Source organism: Melampsora larici-populina, assembly GCF_000204055.1.
Source record: "Melampsora larici-populina 98AG31 unplaced genomic scaffold MELLAscaffold_27, whole genome shotgun sequence".
Lineage (NCBI taxonomy): Eukaryota > Fungi > Basidiomycota > Pucciniomycetes > Pucciniales > Melampsoraceae > Melampsora > Melampsora laricis-populina.
Window position 1 is genome coordinate 1,038,935 of NW_006768791.1, and position 22,877 is coordinate 1,061,811.

The 22,877-nt window shown below is 41.4% G+C and overlaps 3 protein-coding genes across 3 annotated transcripts; 2 read left to right on the forward strand and 1 right to left on the reverse strand.

Annotated features, from left to right (window-relative positions):
- Positions 1-4,685: 4,685 nt before the first annotated feature.
- Positions 4,686-6,943, forward strand: MELLADRAFT_64643 (uncharacterized protein; the record flags this gene model as incomplete). The annotated part of the gene is made up of 7 exons (XM_007411841.1): positions 4,686-4,883; positions 4,953-5,234; positions 5,306-5,713; positions 5,785-5,943; positions 6,037-6,438; positions 6,487-6,544; positions 6,594-6,943. The coding sequence occupies 7 exons, from the start codon at positions 4,686-4,688 to the stop codon at positions 6,941-6,943; spliced, it is 1,857 nt and encodes a 618-aa protein (XP_007411903.1).
- A 1,761-nt stretch (positions 6,944-8,704) lies between these two features.
- On the reverse strand, positions 8,705-10,012 carry MELLADRAFT_88573 (uncharacterized protein; the record flags this gene model as incomplete). The annotated part of the gene is made up of 4 exons (XM_007411848.1): positions 8,705-8,716; positions 8,760-9,040; positions 9,114-9,442; positions 9,513-10,012. The coding sequence occupies 4 exons, from the start codon at positions 10,010-10,012 to the stop codon at positions 8,705-8,707; spliced, it is 1,122 nt and encodes a 373-aa protein (XP_007411910.1).
- Positions 10,013-16,315: 6,303 nt separating this feature from the next.
- On the forward strand, positions 16,316-21,417 carry MELLADRAFT_88574 (putative oligopeptide transporter; the record flags this gene model as incomplete). Its single annotated transcript, XM_007411842.1, has 36 exons — positions 16,316-16,539; positions 16,634-16,790; positions 16,853-16,908; positions 16,976-17,100; positions 17,172-17,250; positions 17,340-17,367; positions 17,443-17,472; positions 17,543-17,679; positions 17,750-17,774; positions 17,838-17,954; positions 18,032-18,047; positions 18,115-18,160; positions 18,222-18,363; positions 18,429-18,528; positions 18,617-18,635; positions 18,713-18,764; positions 18,832-18,884; positions 18,980-19,176; positions 19,245-19,314; positions 19,381-19,408; positions 19,465-19,513; positions 19,577-19,611; positions 19,673-19,713; positions 19,807-19,832; positions 19,897-19,949; positions 20,016-20,033; positions 20,096-20,165; positions 20,238-20,309; positions 20,377-20,386; positions 20,460-20,471; positions 20,532-20,609; positions 20,687-20,765; positions 20,836-20,891; positions 20,964-21,028; positions 21,114-21,217; positions 21,322-21,417. 36 exons carry the CDS (start codon positions 16,316-16,318, stop codon positions 21,415-21,417), a joined length of 2,565 nt encoding a protein of 854 aa, XP_007411904.1.
- Positions 21,418-22,877: the final 1,460 nt, after the last annotated feature.

A 22,877-nucleotide genomic window follows, 5' to 3' on the forward strand; every position in this document is an offset into this window, starting at 1 on the left:
TCATTTTGCGGGAACCGGGAGACATAGGACTTAATTGACAAGGACTCGCTGTGCCCGATTTGGACATCATCGAAAGGGGCAGAGCCAGACGTGAATCAGTTCGCAATCACGCAGTGGCCTACAACTGGCAGAGCGGCGGGCTCCCAATCGTGTCATGAGATTTTTTCTTTCTTTCAAATTGTGTCATGCGATTTTTTTTCTTTCTTCAATTCTCAATTCAAAAGTGTTCGATTCAATGTCTATTTTTTCAAATGTTTTAGTGTTTGTTTCAATGCTTTACGCTGTCTTTCTATTTCTGGCACTTGTGTAGCGCAATCTTTGGTTTGATGTAATTCATACTGATTTTTAAATGACAATTACAAACTTGTTAAGACATATCAAGATGATTCCAAATGAGACAATTACTCCAAATAAGACTCACAATAAGACTCACAATGGAAGCAGGGTGAGAAGGCTTGAATCTCGAGCTTCGCTGGAATCTCTCACTTTGGCCTATGTTCGATGAGGCCTCTCAACCTCTCATGTGTTTCAAACTCTCATGTGTTTCCACTGTCAACCTCGGATTTGTCTCTAGTTGAGAACAAATTTTTAAAAAGAACTTCATACTTATATCATTGCGAATCACTTAGAAGATAAAATTCGAGAACTTAGAAGCAAGATAACTAAAATAGTTGAAGGATCCACTGAGACTAAGATGATTCCAAATAAGACGATTATTCTGAATAAGATTCACAATAGGACTCACAATGGAAGCGGGGTGAGAAGGCTTGAATCTCGAGCTTTGCTGGAATCTCTCACTTCGGCCTATGTTTGATGAGGCCTCTCAAGCTCTCATGTGTTTCAAACTCTCATGTGTTTCCACTGTCAACCTCGGATTTGTCTCTAGTTGAAAACAAATTTTTAAAAAGAACTTCATACTTATATCATTGCAAATCACTTAGAAGATAAAATTCGAGAACTTAGAAGCAAGATAACTAAAATAGTTGAAGGATCCACTGAGACGACACGACAAACCCCTAATAAGAGAGAGGGGAAGATATAAAGGTGAAGATATAGATGATACATAGCACAAGAAAAAGGGGCGGAACAGCACCAAAAACAGAAACAGAAAACACAAGAACAGAAGCCAGGAATTTGAGATATAGTTTGAGATGACATGATCGATGCAGTCTGTTCATGAGGTTCACGGAAAGGAGAGATTCAGCGCTGAGTCAGCCTTCCGGGTCAATCAGTTAAGGTCCAAACTGGGTGACTTGCACTGCTTAGCCAAAACTTAAACAAGTAGGTTGTCAGGGTAAATCAGGCGCAGGAAGGCCTCCAACTCCTCGGGACTCTTACCCTCCAAAACAAGCCTTTGGCAGAATGCCTGGCGCTCTTTGCGCGTCTCTTGCGCTAATCTTCTTGAGTCACTTTCACATTGTTCCTGACGCTCCAAAAAGTACTGCTCTTTGGTCCAGGTGAGGGCAGATTTCCGATCTTTCATCTCGGCCTGCAGTCTGGCGTCTTCTGCTTTCATTCGGGTTTTGTCAAATTGTTGACGCCAAGTGGTAGCTTTTGTGATAACATCCATTCGGGCGTCATTGGATTGTTGAATGGCTATAGCAAGTGCTTGTTTTTGATCCTTCACGTGCACGTTGGAGGGATCAATTGAGGGCAGTGGGTCCAGAGGGCGACGCAAGAGGTTACCTTTAGCACCAGTTTGACGCTTCGCAGGGGCCAAGGTCGAAGCCATCACATCCTCATCTAAACTAGGGTCCAAGTCACGCTCCTCTTGAGTGAGAGCATATTTGTTCCATACTTTCCTCTTTTGCTTTGGAGGGGGCCAAAGAGGCGCTGAAATTGTAACCGGGCGTTTTTTAACTGTGCCAGGAACTGAAATGGAATCGATTCTGCCTTTGGGAGAAGGCAGTGGCAAACTGAAGTCATTCTGTAGGTTTGAAAATTCAATTTCAAAAGGAATTTGGTCGCGTTTAGAGCTTAATGATTTGCCAGGACGAGGAGTTGGGGAGATTGGACGCGTGTTGAATAGCTCTTCATAAGCTTCAAGCTCTTCAACATCTGGACTCGGGAAAGTGCAATTATTTCCAGTCAAGCCTGAACAGAGACCGGCAAACCAAAAAAAAATCCAAGCAGTCATCAGGATTTTTGTTCGAAAATAGAATGTCAAACAAATAATTTGAAAAGATCAAACCAGGTTGCAGGCCTGAGTGGTCATGTCCGTCGGTGGTGCCACCGTCACTGTTGTCATTTCTTTTACAAGAGTTAGTGCCCAAAAATTTGTCTTGAGATTCATCGTCAGACTGAGGGCCCAGGCCAGAGTCGAGGATACCGAACGGGTTGACGTTGCCCTTGTCTTGAAACAAAGCATCCATCTCGGGGTAGCAGGGACACATCGACTCCAGAAGAGCTTCCATTGTGTGAATCCCACGAGCATGGTGTTTAAGCTCTAAGCCTGCGCCGGTCTTTAAGCTGTGGGCTTTTGCAGATTGGTACTTAGCCTTGTACCTCCGGAGTCGGAGAAGCAACGTTCAACTGGTCAGGTGCATATCGGTCGTGTTGTGACGTTCATTGTAGTTGTTATTCAATTTGATAGCTAGAGTGTTCAAGAGTGTTTTCGGGTTTATTGGCAGACCAGTGACTTTTGTCTGGCTCCCACCGCCAAAGAGAGAGTTGAGGACATTCGGCTTGGCAAGGTACGTAATGATGGTCTGATAGTCCACAGGGTCAAAAGGTGGGCTTTCCTGGGTTGACCGTTTGCTGTTCGCAGGTGTTGCACTTGATTCAGCCCGTTTCTTTGCGGCAAGACAAGAGCGTTTCACAGCGGCGGCACTTGCTTTGGATCCAACAACATGACCAGATAAGGCCAAGTCTGCCGCTATCTGAGCTTTTGTTTGACGGGGGCGACGCGTACCGTTCTCCAATGGTTTTGGCGAGGTTGCTGGTACAGTACGCATTTCGTTAATGAGGGAGAATAGTCTAAAGCGAACTGGTAATTATGCAACAGAGATCCAAGTCAGTTTATTTGGTTCATCTTAAAGGAAAAAAGAAATCATTGACAGGGAAAATTCCTATGAGAGTGATAGAAGAGAAGAAAGTATGGCAAGACCAAAGATAGAGGAAATATGAGCGAAAAGATGGAACGATTTAGCTTATGTAGGAAACATCCAAGAGATATCCAGGGTTGTTTGAACATCGTTTGGCCATTCGAGTTATGCGCGTGGCAAACAAAGATATCCGTGATGTCGATCAATCAAGAGCCTTCCAAACAGATGATGAACTCAAAAGTGCTGTTAAACAAGCGCTGTTAACCCAAATCCCCTTTGTAAAACCTCAAATGAAACCCAACATGATGCTGACAGACCTGATACAATAACAGTCGCCTCCGTTACCCGCTTGCCATCGGAATCCTGAAGTGAGTGCCAAATTGATGACGTTGTGGTAATCCAAATGTTTGCGCCAAGACCAAGATATATTCAGAAATAACTCAATCAATCAATCAAGCAATTCAGAAAGAAACTGAGAATAATAAAATATTCATTTCAAGTGTCCTTTAAGGTCACCACCTATCAATAAAATTGATTATCATCTTCAATTTCTCCAACTCAATCAATCTACTTCAATTATTTAAACCTGTCAAACTCTTCTAAAAATAACAAAACAACAGCACCTCAAAAAAACAAAAGAACTCTATAATTAAATCAATTTAAAAATTCACTGATAGAACTTCAACTCATCATCATTCAATGTTAATCTCTTCCACTTCAGTTTCTATCTCATCTTAAAGTATTTATTTACTTTTGTTGAATTATAAACAATTTATTTCAAAACATTTAAACTTGAGAAAAGTACATAACTCAAAACAAAAACAAACTATATACAAACATTTGAATTTTCCAATCAATCATCTTCTTCTCCTTCAACAACTTCACTAACTTCAAGTGGCTTCTCATTTATGTTCACTTTCACCTATGTTTAAAATTGAAAAATCAAATTTAATCCAAAGGAGGCTACAATCAAATGAAGCTAGACAAAAAACTATATAGAAATGTTAGAAGAGATCAATGAATGAATCAGAAGAAGCATTGTGAAGGACTTACCACAGGATCAAAAAATCGATTTTTTGATTTGATGGCAATTGATGAAATGGGTGGTGACAGGTCAACAGTAATAGATTATTTGATCAATTGAGAAGTTTCCAATGCTTGATTTGACTCGGACCGACCTAAAAGAACATAGAAACAACTCAGGATAGGTCTTAAGAAGAGGTTAGAAGATGGGAATGATAAAAGCAAAAAATCGAACTTACAATAGGTTTGATTAGGTTTGAAGGAGTTGGGTATAAAAGGGATGTTTTGATTGTTGTGTGTGTGAAAGTTTTTGTCTGATAGATTGAGAGCATCGGAGCCTCGGCGAAGCAAGGTGGAAAGTGCGGAACAAGTGGAAACTGCGGAAAATACAGGGTCAGTACAGGATACGTACAGGGGGGACCGTAGTTAGCACTTTTGTCTCAGCATCCGAAAGCAGAAAGCTATTTGAAGCTATGACCAATGCGGAATAACCCAATCACACGTCTCATCCAGCAAAAAAATCAAGATGAAGGATCTCAAAAAATCAACAAGTCGGTATACGGCTGGTCTCTCATCGTATCGATCTCCCTCCTGGTTCGATCTCCCTCACTGCTCGCGATGTCTGGACAGATCCATATATCAAGTCCAGCCAAATTGTACATCACCAATCGACATTGTCGACGGGTCCATCCCCTCCCAACACCCGTCGTTGGCCATCTCACTGGACTCACCTGTCCAGATTGCCCGCTCACGTCGACTAGTCAGCTACGATACCACCCGCCTCGCTTCCCAAACCCAGCAAACATCAACTGGAAGGTATGTTCAAATCATCTTTAACATTACTCTTTATACCGTTGTTCTATGGCTAAGGATTCTTACCTCTAGTGTCATCAACCCGACTCTCACCACGTCCACGGAAAGGGATATGTTCGAACTCTCAAACTCGAACACTTGATCAACAAAATTCGAGCTATCAATGCAGGAGCTCAACCACCTCCAGCTCCTGGAAGCCTCTCTGGGCTACTTAACGTCAGCAATGAAGAACCCGATCACTTGAAGAGGAAAACTACGAGTCAATTGTGCCCAGGGTATCTAGGGAGAACTGGGGCCACGCATCAGTCAACCAACAAGTCGAACATGAAGTGTAGCCTCCGGTTGTGTCTTTTGGTAAGGGTCTTTTTATCTTCATCCAAAACAAATCAGACTTACTCACCTCTGGTGGATGCATATGTATGTAGTGCTGCCAAATGGTCCAACGAGTGCACGGTTTGACGTGCAACTTCAAGGCACACGTTTACACGCCTTTGTCTTCTGGAGATCACGACATGTCAAGCCCTGCGATTAGAAATTTTGTACCTTTCGGCCTTTCGAATGTATTGGATCAAGGTTCTTCTCAACATGTATCCCAATCATTGGTTTCATTTCCACGGTCCTCCCAATCCTTAGCCGGACCAAGCGGGTCACAGCAAGCAACTTCGAAGCAGATCCAGTCTGCCCAAGCTAATCGGGCAGTGACGTCTACCCTAACACCTTCTCAGCTCTCCGAATACCACGAAAATCTTAAGGCCGTTGATCTTGTAGCAAAGAGTCGGGATGCCGCAAAAAGGGAGGCTGCGCGCACAATCTGGGTTGAGTTATGGACTAAGGTGCGTAGAGACTGTTACACTCAAATCGAACTGACCCTTACTAATACACTGATGGTTTAACAAATTTCCAGCCGGGCTCTAGCACACTTATCAACGCTGAAGCGCCCAATTGGCCACTGTTTTCACTCCAAGAGTGTCAAATACTACTGGATAAATGCAGGAAAGCGATGAGCGACAAAGAAGACTGGGAGTCGGAGATCGAGGTGTGGAACATGGAACAATTCCGTTGGGTATGTTGTTCTGACTTTCAGTTCACTTTCATTCTGATCATCATGACGATCAACTCTAAGTCATCAAAATGGTCACTTCCTTCCTAATGATAGGTTTCTCTAGCACCTACATGCACTTCGAAGTATCCACCAATCCCGCGAAAAATCCTAGTTCAACTTGAATCTATCTCCGATAACGATTGCTTGGGGCTTTCAGATGCGATTTTGAAGATGACCACCGAGGGACCCTATGAGCCACTTACTACACCAGCGCGTTGCATCCTCACCGTCTCACCGAACCCGCCAAAAATCTCATATTCAAGCTTGAATATGAGATTACCAGCACCAGTCCCGGCAGTCCCTCGTGTTCAACTAGATGTACATACATCTACGGAACCGGCAACACCTGAAAGTTCGCCACTACCATCACCTCGCACGATCTGCTTGAAAAAAAAGACGATAAACTCCAAAGACTCCGAGATCGAATGGATAGGTTCCTCTGACTTGCAGGTCAAGGTATGTGTAATGTGGGTTTACCTTCATTGTGAACTGTTTGCTTATTAGGTTTCTCTCGCAATTGCAGAATCCAAGAAGGGCCAAGAGTACTTGGCCAGATTCGAGGGTATCCTTACGCCAAACCCTCCGATGGCATCAATCTTATGATGGTTAAGGTAGTCCATGGGTTGCCTGGGTCGAATTCTTTGGAGAGTTGTATGATTATGGTCATACAACTGTGTATCGAGTCAAAAAGTGGATTAACCTGGTGGGAGAAGAACAGTTGGAGCTTGATACTCGCACGACCCCTTCGCTTACACTCATTGCAGCTCGGAAGATGTATCAGAAAGAGTGGCTGGCAACCAAAACCAAGCGCCAAGATCAAGAACTTCAACCAAAGCAAAAACGAGAAGTTGAAGATGTTCAACAGCAGGATTCAAAAAGAAGAAAGGTCGTTGTTGATGACAACGCGCGCTCTGATGTACAATCAGACGGTGACTCGGATGTTCAAATTATGAACAATTGAATTAGCTCTTCCCAATGTTCCACTGCTTTGTTTTGATTACCCCGATGGATCATCATCATTTGTAATTAATGTCTAAGTTGTTACATCTGTTAGCTTGAGGTTCAAAGGTTGATCGATAATTGAACAACAAATGCGATCAACTTTGCAAAGGAATGCTAACATTGGTAATCATATGAGACTGTGAGCATAACACATTAAGATTGAGACACCCAAACGTGAAAATATCCCGTTAAGTAAGAGATCGAAACGTGAGAATAACAACACCTAAACAATATCTTTATTTAATTAAAGAACGAAAGATCTCTATTGGATTAAAGAAAGAAACATTAGATTTTCCAAAGGGAACAAAAGAGATCGAATATGTAATAACTTTCTCTATCGAATATGTGATAACCTTCTCTTAATCAAAAAGTGATGGTACCAATATGTGATATGTTTTTCCTTTGCGATAACTTTTCACATATCCAGATGTTATGAAGCCGAACCATTTCATCTAGGAAGAAATTGAATTCGATGGCGGTCATGTTTCGACAAATGGAGGCAAAACCTCCATACCAAATGTTCGCAATTTCAGCTGCCGATGAGTTGAAAATCCAAGAACCTTCCTTTTTCAACTGAGGATACAGATTTGGATCTGTCCATTTCCTACAAAAACAGTCATTTTCTTTGTGCGACTTGAAATGGAACGCGTCAACAGCCACTATGGACTCGGTGAATTGATCGCGCTCTTCAGCATTCGACTTGTATATATGTGCTAATAACTTGCAAGCATTATCATATAAAATCACTTGAGGCATGCGGTTTGGAAAGGTATCTAGAAGGAAAAGCTGATTATGAAAGATTAATCAGTAAGTTACTCTTACTCAAAATGAAATTACGCAGAAGAGGTCTACTTTGACGGCACTTGGTGACTCCGAATTGAACATCGTTTGGCGGGCAAGTATGACCCCACAAGGAGCCACCACAAGTTGATTGCACTGTAAACATCATTCAACTTCCCCAATTTGGCAGAGGAAAATGATTAATAGTACAGTTTTTCATAAAAGAATCTAATACTGCACACCTGGGCCATTTCACCCACACTACATATGTGCAGCAAGCTAAGTCAATAGTTGTCTATCATGTACATACAGGTCTGCTCAGTTTTTTGCCCATCAGAATAAATAAATCACATGTTATACCACATGTAACTTTTTCGACTTTGAAATTTTTTTCCCAAAAATTCACTACATATAATTCTGTAGCTGCTCAGGCAATATTGTTGAAGCTATGTCTTAGTAACAGAAAGTGTGTTACATGCAGTTGAGTTGATGAGATCACACCAAAACATTGAGTCAGTGTATGTAGTCAATCTTTTGGAAGCTTTTTTCAATCTGAAAGAAGTTACAGCATGTATTACATATGAATAACTTGTCCTGATGAGCAGATAACTGAGCAGAACTGTATGTACATGATAACCACATATTCACTGAGCCTGCTACACATATGTAGTGTGGGTGTTATGGCTCAGGTGTGGAGTGATAGACCATTTTATGACAAATCATACTCCCAATCATTTTTCCCTGCCCACTTGGGGAACCCGAATAATGTCTGCAGTGTTGTTGTGAGTTCTTGCTCTTGAAAGTGTTGGTTTTTTTGAACTCCCTTCTTCTCCTGATCTTCGGCTTTCTTCAACTCTATCCAATTCATCGGCTTGTTGTAATGAATCCAAATCTTGAATTTCTCCGGAATCGTCTTCGAGGTGGACAGTGGGATCCAAGTTTAGATTCGAGCCTGGTCGGTTTAACATAGAGTGAAGTTGGAAGTTCGAATTAACCTTTGTGGAAAAAGTTTTTGCAGCATCCTGGTGAGATTGAAGGCCACAGGTCTTCTTATTTGCAAGCGCCGGTTGGGTGCAAGACTGAGCCTGGCAAATACCTTCAAGGAGCGGCTCATGAAAACTACAGTATCGATTTCGAACTGTATCTAAAGTTCTTCGACATGGTCCGTCAGGTGCTGGGTGGCCGAAAGTTTTGGCCAGCATTTCCAGCTGAGATGCAGAAGCACTGCATCTCCAGTGCCCGATGGTTAAACCATCGGTCACAACAGCACGAACAACTAAAATGGGGAAAAAATCATACGTATCAGCTTCTTGTTTAGAGCAATTACTGGAAAGATCATTGTACCTAACCTGAGTGATTATTGTTCTCTTCAGAATATGTGATACACGTACAAAGACTGCATGAATGGTTTTTGTGTGCAGTCCCCTCCGCGGCTATCCAGGAGGTACATTCTTTCTTCGCTTCGTTGTAACGGACACGGTCTAGTCCGGAATCTGGGACCACGAGGACTTTACTCCTTGCAGAGTAATTGTACAACAACATATCAATTCCCATACCGTCTTTGCAAACTTCTTGTGACAGTCGAGGAAAGAAGGACTGCTGAGATGTGAACAAGGGAGGGGCGTGAGACCCCATGAAAGTTGAGTTGTACAAGTTCACGATGCTGAACACTGAACACCTAAAAGAAAAATCCAACCGAAATGAGGGTCAAGCGTTCGTTTTTAAGCTTAGACACAAATTAATCTTACCGTTGCAGCATTTGGCTCATCTTGAAATGATGCGCCAAGCGATGAGTCATGAAGTAATGTGTATGTACTTGAAAGACTTCAGAGTTCCTCCCTTCGGATGTCGTATAGAACGTTCGTTTTTCGTTGTAGATTGAATAGCTCACGTGATAACTGGTCCGGCATGCTGGAAGAGGATCAAGTATTACACGTCCGTCAGTCCTCGTGTCCCCATATTGATAATATTGTGCTTGCTTACGTTGACAGTATAGGTAAAAGTGTTCAATCGTATGGCATCCATCGACATCATATAGGTATCCAAACAATGACTTTGCTCGCATAGGTCGAGTCCTGGAGCACTTTGGGCATTGTTCGAAAGGGGGGTATAGAGTATGTTCCACTATGCGGATGGGCAGCCGACCATCAACAAGTTCGTTCATTATACCATGAGATTGGACATGGTATTGTGCGTTGATATAACATTCTTTCAATATGCTGAAAGAAGCCTCCCAGATGACCTCCATATGGTTATGGATGGATGAGGGAAGACTCGCCGCGAGGTATCGTATAGGCCTTCGGGTTGTACTGAGCTCAAGAGACTGCTCACACCGCACGACCACGTCGGCGGCGACACATATGAACTTGACAAAATCTTGCACCGTGAGTGTCGACAAGATGTTGTCGTCATACTCGTTAAGAATAGAGATGAGGTCTTTTAGATACATCGTTCGGTCTCTCAAAAATCAAGATGTCCTCCCTATGTCTTTCTTTGATTGTTGTTTAGACAACGTGATTATTTTATTTTCATGGACCATTGTTCTACTTGTTCTACTGAGGATGAAACGAAACAAACGACATCAATCGCAGCCACACTCCCGATTGGGAAGGTGCTCTTCGAGTTGCTCTCTGTACAATCTGTATGGACTTCCGCACTTTCCGCTTCCGCACCAAATTTTTCCGCGCCTCGCTCAGGCTCCAAATCTTTGGATAGATTAGAAGTTCCTTTCTTTTTTGAATTGTTATCAAGTCTTATCGCGTTAGAGAGAAAAGTGTTAGAGTGTGTTTTGGTTTTCTTTTTCTTTTTTTGTTATCGAGTGTTTTCTAGAATAGAAAGCAAAAGTAAGTGAGGTATAGGGTGTTAGGTTTACTTTCTGAATTCATCGTATTGATAGAGGAAGTCGCGAGTAAGAGAAATAGTCTTTTAAAAAGAAAAGACTTACCTTTATCGATTATAAGGGTTGTAGAAGAGTGTTATCAAAGATTTTGAAACCCTTACACTGGGAATTTTGGATTTTGGATTATTAATTTTTTATTTTTATTTTTTTTCTACTTATCTTACTTAGCTACCTTGGGGTTTTGTCCTAGGGTATTAAGGTAGTTTGGGCAGCTACACGTGCATACTGCTGGGTTTTGAAGCCACTAGGGTGTGTAGGGTATTGTCGGGATCTGTAGGAGTTGAAGATCAAGGTTTAATTATTTTTTTTACTTGCCGCAGGAAGTTTTTTTGGAGAACTGCATTGGGGAACATCGTAAAAAATAGCTTGTTTACATCTGTTTTTGAACTGTAGGACCTTTACGGAGATTTTTAAAAGCTGAACAAAGCTTGTAGATTGGATATTCAAGGTTGGAAAGCTTATTTGGGTGGTAGTAAGGTTTGAAGAGGTGTCTCATTGTAAATTTTGAGGGCAGCCTAACGGCGCTTTGGTTACGGCTCTTGGCGGTTTATCCTACTTGGGTTGTTTCTTCCCCTCGAGGCTCTGCCTACGCTCCACAGCGTAGGAGTTCTACAACGTGACGTGACCTGTGATGAGAAAGAGGAAATGTGATTAGTAGAGCAAGGGTTCCCGACCTCCTTGTAGGCCGAACGGATCGCACCATGCTTTCGAGTGAAACTTGTCTGGTGACCGGTTAATCAGGAACAACAAGTTTAAAAAAAAGATAATGAAAGGCACGAAGGCAGAAAAAAAAACCTAAGGTACAAATTTTTTTCACAATTTTTTTTTGGAGGCGGTCAAAAGATGTAAAAATTATGAGGATCTTTCTAAGTTTATAAAACCGCAAGCCACCTCTAGAGCTGGCTTGCGGTCTTATAATTATACATATAATTATAAGGAACTGTTGTAGTATTTAAAGCTCAACAAGAGCTTTACAACACCTAAGAAGGGATAATCTACTACGTGTAATATAGTAGAAGCTGCCTAAAGACTGCCTTCTTCAAAGAAACCAGCACAAGGGCACTTGCTGACCACTTTGTGATAACAGAGAAATAGATAAAGCACCAGAGAAAATAAAGCAATACTGTTGTGTAGTATTATTCCCAGATTTTAAGCGCAAAAAAGTCACACACTATGTTTATTACTAGCAATACTGTTGTAAGTATTATTCCCAATTTGACTTGTAGTCTTTAACACACGTAAATAAATTTTTCCTTGCTTTGAAGGGGCGGATTTAAGTGATCTTAGTACAAATATAGTAAATAAATGATGATTTATAACACTACAACAAAGGTATAAGATGCAGAAAAGGGCGCTACAATCCTAAAATCATCAAGGAGTACTTATATCCACATGTAACAATTTTTAAAACAGTCAACAGCTTCAAAAACCAGTCAAACCCGCCTAAATAACCCTAAAAACCATGTAATGACGCAATGTAATGATCTTGTTACTAATGTATGATGTAATTTTCACAGCCAAAAGTGATCAATGACGCAATAATATGATGTACAGCACTTCTTAAGATGAATACAGGTGTTTTTTTCCTTGTAAACTAGCTGAAACCCAATTTTTGAGATTACGAATTTTTTCAGATGTGCTCCAATTTTTGATTACTAAAGTGCATCTTGTAGCCCATGTGTTACTGATCATTTCTGAAACCTACATGACCTACTTCTGATGAGTGATGAGTAAGATATTGAGTTGTGAAGTTAAGGTTTTTGGTGTTACATGTTGACTTGTGACTGTAAATTCGAGATTCACACCAATTTCTTATTTCTCTTATAACTTTTTACATACACCTCCATTACTAATGATTCAAAGGTTGTACATTATGTAATCCACTCTTCTGCGTTGAATGAGCTATCTACCAACTTATTCTGACGTCATTTGACATATGTAATTAGCTGAAAACCTTCATTTTCGACGATTTTCACCTATTTTCTTCAATTTTCACAGCTGCTACTCTCTTTTTCTTGCTCATGTAATATGACATCATCTTCTATAACCTTAAAAATCCCGGAAAATCCTCTTGGCAACCTTAATTTCCACTACTACCACCATTACATATGTAAACTACACGCATAACCCTTGTTTACCAACTTCGAAAAAGTACCTTTCTGCTAATAACTTCTGTTTTCCCTTATCAACCTTGAAGATTAAAATTGTTACTGTATAGTAAACTGTTGTTCTTTCATATTCTAACCTCATAAAACCCATAACTTAATTATAAATAAGCTAAAAACCATTTTCCAACTTTTACACCTATATTTTCGAATTTTTCTTATCTTTTCTTTTTCTGTCTTTTTGTAATAACTTTGTAAGTAAACTATGTTGATCTTAATAATAATTTTCAAATAAGATGACATAATAATGAGCTAATAAGTATACATAAGCCTCTAAGAGCTTCAATTGATCTGAAAACCTGAATTTCGAATTCTCTGCTATATTGAAGTTTGCTAATAAATTGGTAAAGTGAAAGATGATTTAATTTTCTTGCTTGATATCATAAATAGATCACCACACCGTGCAAAATTGAAATTCGTATTTTGGGCTGTAAAGGGTCTACTTGAACCGCCCTAGTATTGGCTTCCATGGTGGATAAGTTGAGTTTTGTTTGAGTTTAACCCTCTTAGGCCCTGTTTGGTATGGCTTACAGCTTTTGTAAATAGATTAAAGATTAATAGATTATGCATTGCATAATCCATTATTTCATGAAGCCACTTTTCAAGTTTGAAATCCAATTTTCTAATTCAATTTCATCCCAAAAATCAATCGATGATGTTTGGTATGTACCATTCACCAAACTTGACTATTGATAATAATCTATCATCATCTTGATTCTTATTGTTCAATTTGATTTTGGACATTTAGAAATCAACTTGTCTCAGAGATTGCTCCATTGATGACTTGATAGAGTCATTGCATTGATAGGTTTATGAAATCGTGTGAATCCTTTCATTCAATCAATCACAGTCATTAGCAATGATCAATGTTGAGTTGCCCAAATTGAGGTTGAATTATGTGTGTAGTACAAATCAGAGTTGAATTGATGCTTATCAACAAAGTTTGAAGTTTCTCTTATAGACCGAGTTCTACACCACAAAGACACTTATTTGCGTCACGGCATTGGGCATGTCCCAAATTGGGGACACGACCCGACAGCCACTAACGGGGCGCTGGCTCGACGTCTGTATGCAAATATATCCGCGGTGCATCCTGAAGATGCTCTGGCGTCGTCCTTGCCAGGATGAGATTCGAGCACACTGTGCTCGGATCACCTACGGATGTCCAATCAATGGAACACCCTTACAGCAACCCTTAGACAACCGCTAGCAATCCAATATCTGTTGCCCTTGTGATGGAAGCAGGACAGCCACCAGCAGTCTCAAGACTGGGTGCCCACTTGGCACCACAGCAAAGGACCTTGATGAGGAGGCCAGTCAAATTTTAAAACTGATTTGGTCAAGTGACATCATCATTGCATGGTGACTTTGACACTTTGACCTGTACCAAAGCAATCTTCATCCTCCTTCATCTCTCACTTCCTTCTCGTTTCCGTCTTCCACTTTGATCTTGTTCGATCTACATCCCCTTCCGCCTTTCTTTTTCTTCAACTACATTCACACCTAATCCAATCTCCAAAGTCTTGATATGATTTTCAATCGCATTGGAACATCAACCTTTCCTTCACTCAATTCATTTTTCATAATAATTTCTGAATTCTGTTTAGTAAGTCTTTCAACTGATTGACAATAAACCAACTTTGAGGAAACTATTTCGAAACTTTTAATGTAGATGAATATGTTTCTTTCAAAGCTTCAATAGGCAAATGATAGACATGAATTCCAGAATGATCGATCGTAAGTCTTTTTCTATCTACAGCTGTTTCTTACTTTGGTATCGTTGTTAATGGAATTAGTTTGCTTTGAATTCCAAACAAGGTATGAAAGATCTTTATTCTTTCTTCTGGAGTTTTTGTACTTTGTTATTGATCAATTTACAGAACATGATGAATCCATCAAATTTTACGATTCAAGTCAATGATTGAGAAAAAGACAATTATTCTTATCAGCTTCAGTGATAGATATTATTGTTTTTATCATTTCATTGTTTTATTGTTTTTGTCATTTCATTGTTTTATGGTCTTTATCACTTCATTGTTTTATTTTTTTTATCACTTTATTGTTTTAACCTTTTATTGTTCATATCATTTCATCAATGTTGGGTTTTTGAACTACAAATCATTATTGTTATAACAGTGCTTTATAGGAAATTTAATCGCGCCGTTATTAATTAAAACAAATCTGAAATAAGTGAACTCAAAACCAACCCGTAGACATTTTCAGGACAATCTAGGAGATATCTAAAGCTGATCCGAAGCTCTATCAGTCATTTGTGTATCGGTGCTGCGTGCGCCCTCACAACAAACCTCGAGGGATGTCAGATGGTTGTCGATTCGCGCGCTCTGGGCAGCCCGATGGGCTCTGCTCAGGCGTCTGAACGTCGGAGTCCGGCAGATGTTTCTCGGTGTGCTGTGGGGGGACGTCCGTCCCCCACCAAGAAAAATCGGACACCCGGTGGACATCCAAGTGTCCTTGTGGTGTAGAGATGAAGGACACGGAAGCAAGTTGAGATGTACATAGAAGGGCCCCGGGTCGTAAGGCTTCCTCCAGGTTTATAATGGATTATTAAAACTTGAAAGCTGGTCTAGAGCAGCTTTCAAAATGATCAAAAATAATAGAATATTGACAGGAAAATGGCTTTTGAAAAGGGGGGCAAAGGAGGGCAAAAGCGATAACAAACGAGTTTTTTTGAAAAAGTGTAAAATGGATTATTTTCAAAAAATAATTCATTTCTCCCGTTTTTTGTAAGCTATACCAAACGGGGCCTTAAAGATCGATGATTTAGAGAAGATTTGGGAAGATTTGAATGTTTGAACTTTGCAATTTTTTCACAGACGACTGTGGTGGGTACAAAACAAAACTATAGTGGATGCTTTTATGCGTACATACTTGTCTTTCCACCTACAAATGGAGTCAACAGCTTGTGAGATACGAACGCTCGAATTCGCAGCAAAGAGATTGCTGCAATACATACACTTCAAGATGAAAAGGGGTTTAAACTTTGGCAAACGCACGACAAATCGCACAATTTCACAGATGTATTATGTATTACGTGCTCAAAGTATGGCTCTTCGACGGGTCTGCTCCGCCGTGAGAGAGCGTTTTCCTGCAAAACTCGAGCAAGTTGGCGCTGAACTTTGACAAGCTCTGTGCAATTTTCAAAAGCATCCTCAATTCAAATTGTGTGAAGCTATGTCTCGTAAGTGAATGCATCCTGAGTCCAGCACCCACGCCATTCAAATTTCCATTTCGATGTCATTTGATTAAAATAGTTTCTCAGTGACTTCGACTGCTCTAGTGTGTGTACAATATATATCGCCAGCTAATCATTTAAATTCGCAGTGCCTTCGAAGAGGGTCACTTGAACGCGTGTCAAGGTCAACAACATCGATTTAAGTATAAAGCGACGCCTCTTTAATCTCGATTCTCAGACTCCTTTCACCCCACCTCACCCTCTCTATATATCCTTTATCCTGGACTTGATTACATGCCAAGTACGAAATCGTTCACTTACGAAAATCCAAGAGCTGCACCAACCGTCCGAAATCGCGTAGAAATGCCTGTTGAACAGTCGATCTGTTCAGAAACTGATCTCAAATCACCTTTAGACTACGATGCCCACCAACATGATGCTTATGACGTGAAAGACTTTGAGCCAGAGAATGTGGGCCGGCTGATAGATTTTCTGCGACAAGTCGTCGATGAGACTGAGTGAGTCCGCAATACCCATCCCTTACCGCTCACCACACGCTATGATGATCACCCGACGACGAGAGCTAACTGTTCCTCGCCATTTCTACCTCAGTGAGATCATGGGAGACGATCCCAATTTTCCCAGTACTCTCTTGACTCGAGCTGCTGAAGCGTTGAAGCCAGATGTTACTCCACAGGAAGTACTTGAGATTGCGGCAGCTACTCGTGCAGATTTAAAGCTGGCGGAGGATAATTCCCCCTACCCTGAGGTAGGATCTTCGCTTTCGGCATGCGGCCTATCGCACCAGCTCATACTTCTAAACGTTGGCAGGTTCGAGCCTGTGTTGACGCTTTTGATGACCCTTCAACTCCGGTCATGACCTTTCGGTGAGTTTTGTATTCATTCTCACTGCTATATCGCAAGCTTATTAACCTCATCCACCTGCGACGAAAGAATGTGGTTTATCGGATTTATTACAGTGATATTGGGAACTGGACTCAATCAGTTCTTTATACCACGTCTGCCGAACATAACAATCAACACGACTGTAGCGCAGTTGCTCAGTTTTCCTCTGGGCAGTACGTCATGTTACGCCCTTCCGAAATGTAGGTGAACTTGAGAAGGCAGCATGCTGACTGGGTTTCTTCAGTGCTGATGGCAAGATTTTTACCAACCAAGGTCTTCCGTGTTGGGAATCGATCTTTTACCCTCAACCCGGGCCCTTTCAAGTACGTCATCTGCCACTACGCGCGCTACGGCAAGTTATGATGAGCTCATACGAGTTCCTTGTGCTTTCTTCCTTTCTTTGACCGATCAGTATGAAAGAACACATGTTGATTAGTATTGTGAGTCTCTCTAGATGCCACATCTACGTCGTCGAGCCATATATCTGACGATAGAACAATGCATCTTTGTTTTAGATGGCCAACGCATCTTTTGGTGGAGCCTATGTAAGTTTTCATATCCTGCTCGACCTCCAAGAAGAGGCAAGTTTATATACGCTAACGCGATCGCAATCAGGCGACCGATATCATCGCAGTCCTCAAAATTCCCAAATTCTATAATAATGTCTCTCTGGGGGGGAATCGCGCCTTTCAAATATCATTAGTTTTGAGTACGCAGCTCATGGGCTACACATTGGCTGGAACGTGCCGCTCGTAAGCGTTTTCTTATCCTATCATGTGACATGCGAGCCTGATGTATCCTCGGTATGGATGTTGTCATTAGCTTCTTGGTGTATCCACGTGCGATGGTAAGTCCATTATTAGAACATTCTTTTCACTCGATGACTGTTTCTGATGCTATGCCAATCAAGGTTTGGTGGCCAAACTTACTTCAAATCACTGTACTACGAGCTTTACATGGAAAGGATAACAGGCCACCTGTCAACGGGTGGAAGACGTCACAAATCCGATTCTTCCTTTTTTGTGGGGTAAGCCATTTGCACATCGTGATTGATGTAGTGCAGACTTCACTGATACTGACATCACCTGTTTACCATCAATATAGATTGGCTATGGAATTTGTTAGCTTATCTTTTGCTGACACATACTCTTGACATTGGCTGACTTTAATGCGTGTTGTGATCCTAGACTTCATCTTACCAGGAGTCTTTTTTCAGGCTCTCGCATTTTTCAAGTATGTATTCCATCTTGGCCATTGTATAATATCCAGTTTTTTGATTGCTCAATATCCACAGCTGGACAACCTGGATTGCACCGAGAAACGCCAAACTAGCTATGCTCACAGGTACACTCAGTGGCCTCGGCCTCAACCCGTTCCCCACGCTGGACTGGAACTTCTTGTATGGCGATCCTATTATCGTACCTTTGTGGGCTGTCGTGAGTATTTACACGGGAACTGTCAATATCGGAGAAAGCACTAAACTCTTATTCACGGATTGTAGTCAAATGTATATTTTGGCATGTTGTGCAGCGTGGTGGCGATTTGTGTGATATACTTTAACAATATACTTCACACATCGTATCTGCCAATCAATAGTTCTGGTGAGTATCACGAGTCTACCGTCCTGTTCCACGCCACTAACACGAAGTTTTCCAAATCCTCTTACCTCCATTGTTATCGTGTCTTTAGGGCTGTTTGATCGGAGAGGGTGAGTTAACATTTTCCTCGATTGTGCCGCTTCATGATCTGAGGTGAACCGTTCATTGACCATGTGTTTCTTTTTAGCCGTCCGTACAACACAAGTAGAATTCTCAATGAGTACGGAATCCTCGATCCGGTGAGGCTACTTTGGTTTTTGACTTTTGGTAGTCTTTCACTAAAGTCAATTATCAAATCGATTTCAGGCCAGATATAAAGCATACAGTGTACCTTATATGTCTGCCTCCACAATTGTAGCGTCAGTGTCTCCGGTCTGATACACCATCGCTTATGCTTGCTGGTCACCTAATTCTCAGTTTCGCGCTGACCTCACAATTCCATTTCAATATGCAGCTATACCGGCTTTTTTGCCATTTATAGTTCTACAGTGGTTCATTCCCTGATTCATTATCAAAGTCATGTCAAAAAAGCATTTCCTCATTTTTGGGAATCTTTGAGATGGAAGAAAAGTGGGGATAAGACCCGCAAATCAGCTAGGGACTTATTTCAATCAGATGTTCACTACCGGCTCATGCAAGCCTATCCAGAAGGTATGAACCCCATTATATCTCTCTGGGTGCGACTTTTGACACTCAAATTGACCTATGGGTTCTTGCAGTGCCCACATGGTGGTTCTTGGTCATTGGTGTCGTCTCGCTCACTCTTGCCATTTTTCTGATTGAGTATTAGTAAGTTTCGTCCCCTGTGTATAGTTGAGATTTTGCTGGTTGTTCTGACATGTCTTCCAATCATAGTGAGACGCAGATGCCAGTATGGGGAATCGTAAGTGTTGTAGACTGTTTGGCCAAACGTAACGTGTGCTCATGTGCCTTTTACAGTTTTTCGCACTTGCTTTAACTTGCGTATTCATCCTCCCTCTCGGAATGAGTAGGTGTCCTTCTGATTTCTTTCAATATGACAAACACTGATGCGATTGTTCAACTGCTGCAGTGGAAGCTATTGCCTCCATATCTGCACCTCTCAACGTATGTAATTTTTACCAATCTTTCTTCGTGGATTCAAACCATTGACCCAGCTTGTTTGTAGGTGTTAGCTGAGCTCGTCGGTGGGTATGCTTTACCTGGCCGGTATGTCAAATTTCATGCGCAATGAAACTCTCCATCGATTTGACCATCTAATTCAACTTTCCTCTATATCACTACTGCTTTCATACTGTGCAGACCCTTAGCCAATATGCTCTTCAAAAGTATGTCTCATTTGACACCCAATTCCTTGGCTGTACAAAAAACTAACTGACTGGACTTTGAAAGCGTATGGATACATCACAATGGCTCAATCCTTGAGTTATATCGGAGACATGAAGGTAAGTTACGCGATTCCTAGTCCTTTCGCCCTCATTATCATGACTGATGTCCTTCTTAATCATTAGCTCGCTCACTATGTCAAGGTCAGTTGGTACCACCCCTATGCGTTGATCACACTGGGGTCGCTCATGGAAATGTCTATCAGATTCCTCCGCGTACTTTATTCTTGGCCCAAACCCTAGCCACCATCTTATCCTCATTTACTGCTATCACTGGTATGTCTGTCTTAGTATGTTCCGCTATCTCAGAGCAACGTCAGCTCACTACATATAATTGCAAATTGTTAGTACTCGATTTACAGATTGATCACTTTCCGGATCTCTGCTCGCGAACTCAGCCACTCCATTTCGTGTGCCCTGGTGAGCTTTTTTCAATATATCATCATTTGTGTATCTTTACTCATATAGCACTTGCACTTTTCCTTAGATTACCATAGGTCAGTCTTTTGGGCGCAATCACACTGAGGTAGTTTAGCTGACCACATTTGTATATACGCGTTCCGGATTCAGATTCTATTCGGCGTGAGTAATCATGCTTGATCTTCTCTCGTACCCTGACTGACTTGATTCATGCGATTTTAGATCGATTCTCTGGGGGGCTGTTGGCCCAGCCCGACTGTTCTCTGCGGCACTATACCGATACTGTCTCATAGGATTCCTGTAAGTTGCGCCTTGAATTTCAGTCGCGTCAAGCCTGTCTTCAGTGTCTCATTGATACATCCATGTACTCCATCTAGCATTGGTGCCTTGTCGCCATTCATTCCTTGGTACGCTGGGAAGCGATGGCCTCGTTCAGGTTGGCGATTTGTGCACACTGTGAGTCTCGAGATCAATGCGGGTGAGGATGTCATATTGCATGACTTACGCTCAGCTTCACTCTCCGTAGCCTCTTATGATTGTCGGATCTTGGCAATTTGCGCCGAGGAATCTCGCCTATGTGACGTGAGTGCGGTAGTTTGTTATGAATCCGACTTGAAGCCTTACATCTCTTGCTTTGGGGGTCTATCCTGGTAGTCCAATGCTTTTACTTGCCCTCTTTTTCCAGGGATATGTCAAACGAAAGTATACCGCTTGGTATGGTACGTCGCTGAGATCATAATCAAACATGAAATATGTTGAATACATAATCGCCTTTGCTAATGGATTGCGCATTCTACAAAATAGAAAAGTACGCTTTGACCCTTACCGCCGGCCTTAGCGCTGGAATTGCCATCTTTGCCTTGATTTATTTCTTTGCTTTCCAGATGAACGGGCAAGAGTATGAATGGGTGAGTTCTTACTTCTTGAACTTTCTGCATGAATACACAAGAGTCAGCGGCCGATGAGTGTCTCTGAACATAAGCTTACCAATCGTTTGTGATCTGCGTAACAGTCTGGCAATACCATATTTCATACTGGATGCGATGGTGAGGCCTGCACTTTATTAGAAGTGCCGAAGGAGGGCTTTGGAATTCAAAGTTGGGAATAAATCTGTACACATGAGCTTCGTTATTTCTATATTTGTTGCTTGTGATTCTTGTGCCCTGAGGGTTCTTGTATGGCCTTGTTGCCTTTGCCCTCTGGGGTTCCTCTCGGTATTCTTCATGTTGTCAATTCTGCCTCCAATTTCTAGCACACCTGATGATATTTGTCTTCCGTTGCGCATGTTCCATTCTTTGTCGTTGTTGTCATGCTTCTGCCTCGCACCTACCCCTGCATATGAATTTGTCATCTTGAAATGTTTTGTTTGCTTGTTTGCTCTTCATAATAGTGTCGTTGCAAAATCTACGGGTTGCGCTTCCGAATCGTAGAATGACATCTCGTGACAGTGCGATTTGGTTATGTACATCAATCCAAACAAATCAAACACCTGGAATCTTTGCTTCCCCCTTAGATTGTGGAACAGTAAACAAGGGTAGACTGTAAGGTCAGCTTGGCCAAGAAAAATATCTCATAGAGGCACATGTCACCCCTGAACAAAGTCCCAATCTTGTTTGTTAAGTTTAAGGATTTTTAACCCATCTACGAGGAATTTGAGTAAGGAGGGTGCATTTTTGAAGCCAACAAGACTGGTTCTATGCCATGTTTCCAAAATTTCTGCTGCTACTACTGACACTGTTGATTTCACAAATTTTACGGTTAGTTCACAAAAGCGTGACCAAAGTTGCCCAAAAAACTCCAGCAAATCTATGAGGAATTCGTGACAAGCTTTTCTGAATTGACTGTACAATGCTTGCCAAATATGTTGCACCCATTTTCTAATTTTGTATGTCACCACCCTTTCATTGCCTATAATTTCCATGGGAGAAATCAGTAGGCCTGGTGGGATCTCACACACTATGAGTGTTGTAGTCACATGATCTTGTCATGACTGCGGCACAGACTATCTCATGTGCCAGTCTCAACAAAACCCAGATTGTGTTCAATTATGGGATTCCACATCAATTGTGGAATCTGATCTATATTTTGTTTCTTAAGCTTATGCATTTAACTTTCTTCTTGCTTTAATATATGTTATCAGCCTGTGTTACTGATCATAACAAGCAGCGGACCTGCAACTCAATACAAGAAGACAGGATTAGGCCATAAATCCATGGTCTCCTGCATTAAAACACAACCAACAAATGTGCAAAATAACACCTGAAGTGCTCCACTTTGATCTGCTTTTTGCTTTTGTCTTTCCTGGTGTTGTATGTATTTTCACATGATAGAAAGAACTTGCCTGTGATATTGCACAGAGCATGACAATTGTTCAACCCTTGTATTGATTGCCCTGGTTGAATGGGGCTGCGGATAACAGCTTTAGATTGGTCTGAAAGGCTATTGAAGGTCAATGAAAAGATGTGATAAATAAAAAGATTAGAGTGCACTTATTTGATCAGGACTGGGTGGAGGGTAAGGGTTGAAACCACAAGGTAATTGAAATGACATGATTTTGAACTCTTGAAA